This window comes from Pleurodeles waltl, chromosome 4_1 (assembly GCF_031143425.1).
Source record: "Pleurodeles waltl isolate 20211129_DDA chromosome 4_1, aPleWal1.hap1.20221129, whole genome shotgun sequence".
NCBI lineage: Eukaryota > Metazoa > Chordata > Amphibia > Caudata > Salamandridae > Pleurodeles > Pleurodeles waltl.
In genome coordinates, this window is record NC_090442.1 from 83,012,993 (window position 1) to 83,016,684 (window position 3,692).

A 3,692-nucleotide genomic window follows, 5' to 3' on the forward strand; every position below is an offset into this window, starting at 1 on the left:
CGGAACCGACAAAAATGGATGAAACCAAAAGAGAGGCGAGTGAAATACAAAGTATGCAGTCACACTGAGCTTTGAGGGACAACCCAGTATGCAAGTATAGAGAGCATCACCGAACGTCCGCGCGCTGTAGAACTCAAGGAACCTGTAAAGCAGACTGCAAGGGCAATATCGTCGTGATGACTCTGGGCCTGATTTAGAACTCGGATGACGGGTTACTCCATCTATGTTATGTCGCCGATTCCCTATTTTGCACCAGAGCTTGGTAGTTTCTCATTTTACAAATCTTAAGATTTTCATAATGCAATCACTCTCCATCGCATTAATGTAGTGCCACAGTCAGAGATTTTTAGTTTCCACGTGTCTTCGCCGCTTCATAGCGAAGTGTGGTCTATTTAAGTACAGTATGTACAGTATGTATTATATTTAATTCATCTGTTTCTCTGGAATTCATGTCCTTTAGTTGAGAGCTTCTACTGAAGGGGCATTCCAAGATCTATGGTGAAACTAGATTCCTGACATCTCAAAGCTCTGGTTCCACCCCTATCACCAAATTACTATAGCAGATTAAATATTGCAATACATTTTGGACACATTTGACTAAATTAACTTTCTTGTTTTGTATTCAATAAGGAGTATAATTGAAACATGAGAAAATGGCCCAATGTACAGTGCGCAATTAAAGCAGAAACCTTGCATCCTTACTTACAGAAAAAACTTTAGACCACAAACGGGTTAAGGTACAATGTTTAATCAATTTATCTTGGAGCAATTACAACTAATACATACAGAGTATCTGGCATCTAGAAGATGAATAGACGCAGATCTGTTCCCCAAGAAAGCCAGGGATTGGGAAAAACATATAGAGCACTGTTGTTCAGACACGAAACTGAACACTTTCTTAGTGAGGGACTGTAGTTGATGATACCCTTTCTTTGGACGCAGAACGAGTGGTGGCCACTGTATGTGTCTATATGCAACAGGACTAGCTAAATAAAAAATCCATGAAATACATTAAAAACATGCATTCTTCACGTAGATTGCAACACTTTACACACGTCGTTATTATTAGCTCAAAATTTGTTTCTGGATCACAATGTCTTAGCAAATATTTTCAAGTTGACCCTCATTTGAATTAGGAAACTTTGTAATTTTTTGGTTTGGTGCTCCTGAAATACTTAACAACTGAACATGAACACAGCTGAAAGGTGACATTTTATTCAGATGATATTAGAAAAATGACACTTAGTCCACCACTGAGACACTCCACTGCTCTGTATCTCTAGTAGCAAAGTGCAGGATCTGTTCCAAACTTTCACTAGAATGGCAAGTTCTTCTTGAACCCTATCTTTTTCAGGGCATTCTTCATGCTCTTGTTCCTGAGGCTGTAGATCAGGGGGTTTAGCAAGGGGATAATCACAGCATAAAATACAGAGCTCACAAAGTCTTTCTCCTGGGAATTGTGGGAGCTTGGCCTGAGATACATGTAGAGGAGGGCCCCATAGAAGAACACAACACACAGGAAGTGGGATCCACAGGTGGAGATGACCTTACTCCTGCCTGTCACAGACTGGATTTTCAAAACTGCACCAAGAATGGAACTGTAGGAGAATAGAATAATGAGGAGGGCACTCATTGTGAACAGGGCAGCGAAGGTGAACAGTAGTAGCTCATTGCTCCAGGTATCAGTGCATGACAGCCGCAAGAGGGCTGGAATGTCGCAATAGAAGTGCATGATCACATTGGGTCCACAAAAGGAGAGTACAAATATGTACCCAATGTTAGTCACACAGCTTACAAGGCTGACAGCATACACCCCCATCGCTGACCACAGGCAGACATTCTTGGCCATTATGAGCGTGTAACGCAACGGGATGCAAATTGCTATGTAGCGATCAAAAGCCATCAAAGACAGAAGGTTGCACTCTGTTGTAGCAAAGAAGGAGAATGTGAAGAGTTGGGTAAAGCAGCCAGGAACAGAGATGGACTTCTTCTCTGCCAGGAGGTCAGTCAACATCTTGGGGGTAACAGTGGAGGAGCAGCACAGGTCAATAAAGGCAAGGTGACTGATGAAGAAGTACATGGGTGTGTGAAGGTGAGAGTCACTTATGATCAGAAGGATAATTCCGGTGTTCCCCGCAATCGTGATGATGTAAATAGTGAGGAACATCAGAAACAGTAGAATTTCCAGCTCTGACACATCAGTAAGTCCTAGTAGTAGGAATTCTGTCACCATGGTTTTGTTTATTCCTTTCATTGGGTTTGGACATATGATAGTTTGAGTAACACTGAGGTTGAAAGGGAAGAAAGGGTATAGAAAAGATGCATGTTAATGTTCTTCAATTTAACCTTAATTAAGTCATAAAATGGCAAGTGTCTATTAATTTTAACAACCAATGACTGCGTAAAATATTTTATTTGACTCTGACTTTCATTCATAATCATCTGACTAGCTAAATCGTTCTATCATTTGTTCCCACCTGAAGTCTTAGGCTGAGTTTACAGGCAACACAGCTTTACCTCAAGAAATGTATCCAGAGGTTACTAACAATGTGTAATTGCAGATCTGCTGTACACTTAATCAGAACGTTTTTCATAAAGTAGCACTAGCAAAAGATTGGAACATAATACAGACAAGGCTTACAGAGTAACTCAGATGTTAATCAAGTGGGTGACACTTGTGGGTGAAAAATTAAGCCTTCATGACACATGAATAAGCAGCACAAAGTTAACACGTAAAAATAGATTTTGTGTCGATTTGTCTCACTTTTGTGATGCAAACACCTGTAAAATCTTAGTAAATATACCCCTGAGTGTGGAAAATTTGTAGCATTGCTAATATGCACCACTAGGTGGTGTTCTGCAGCTAAGTGCTGGCTTCATATTGCCCTGAAACTGATGGTCCAGAGCCACATTTAAGCTACAATCCTGTGTGCTGATGTCAGTTCCTTGCTTTCTGTATCTTTTTCCGCTTACCCGAAGCTCCACTCCTAACTTTGTTGTTAGTTTGACAATTTCAAAACTTTACACAGTGTACTAGGCAACGATGTCCTCATCGAAAATGAGGCAGGATTCAAGTTGTGCCAAGTCTACAGGAAGCAGATGTTGGTCAAGGACCCACATGAGCTGTGCCTTTGGTGATTCAAAGTCATATTATAAATGTGTCCTAATGAACGCAGAAGGGAGTTGAGACCAGGTGGTGAAGTCTAGACTTTGTCTCCGGGCCATTCCCGCAACCAGTCCTCTTCCTGCTCTACCTACATCGGCAATTCAAAGTCCTATTCTCTGTACACGCATAAAAAAGGGATGTGAAACTGAACTTAATTCAACCACCCTGACTCCAAAGAGAGGCTGAGAGAGCATTAGGACACCATTTGAGGTCACTGTGCAAGTGCTGATTCCCAACAAATCTATGCATTTCTCAGACTATTGTTGACTCAACAGCAGATCGAGGATTTCAAAGCAACCATGCTGCATATCTTAAGTACACTCCTGTCTCCCTCTGATGTGCCTTTGAGCCTCATTCAACCGAGGGGGCCTTAAAGGAGATTACTGCCTGCAGGGTCCTCCACTGCACCGTCTGTGGGCCTCAGGGCCACTCACTGGACCCACAATGACTCCGGCACAGACTTCTATTCTGGCCCTGATATCAACACCATTTCCCGCACCCTAAAACTGGTAGTGATACTCATGTC

At 41.9% G+C, this 3,692-nt stretch overlaps 1 protein-coding gene across 1 annotated transcript; it reads right to left on the minus strand.

Annotated features, from left to right (window-relative positions):
- Window positions 1–1,315: 1,315 nt before the first annotated feature.
- Window positions 1,316–2,254, minus strand: LOC138286998 (olfactory receptor 5F1-like). The gene has a single exon (XM_069227361.1). The coding sequence runs from the start codon at window positions 2,252–2,254 to the stop codon at window positions 1,316–1,318; it is 939 nt and encodes a 312-aa protein (XP_069083462.1).
- Between the last annotated feature and the right edge of the window lie 1,438 nt (window positions 2,255–3,692).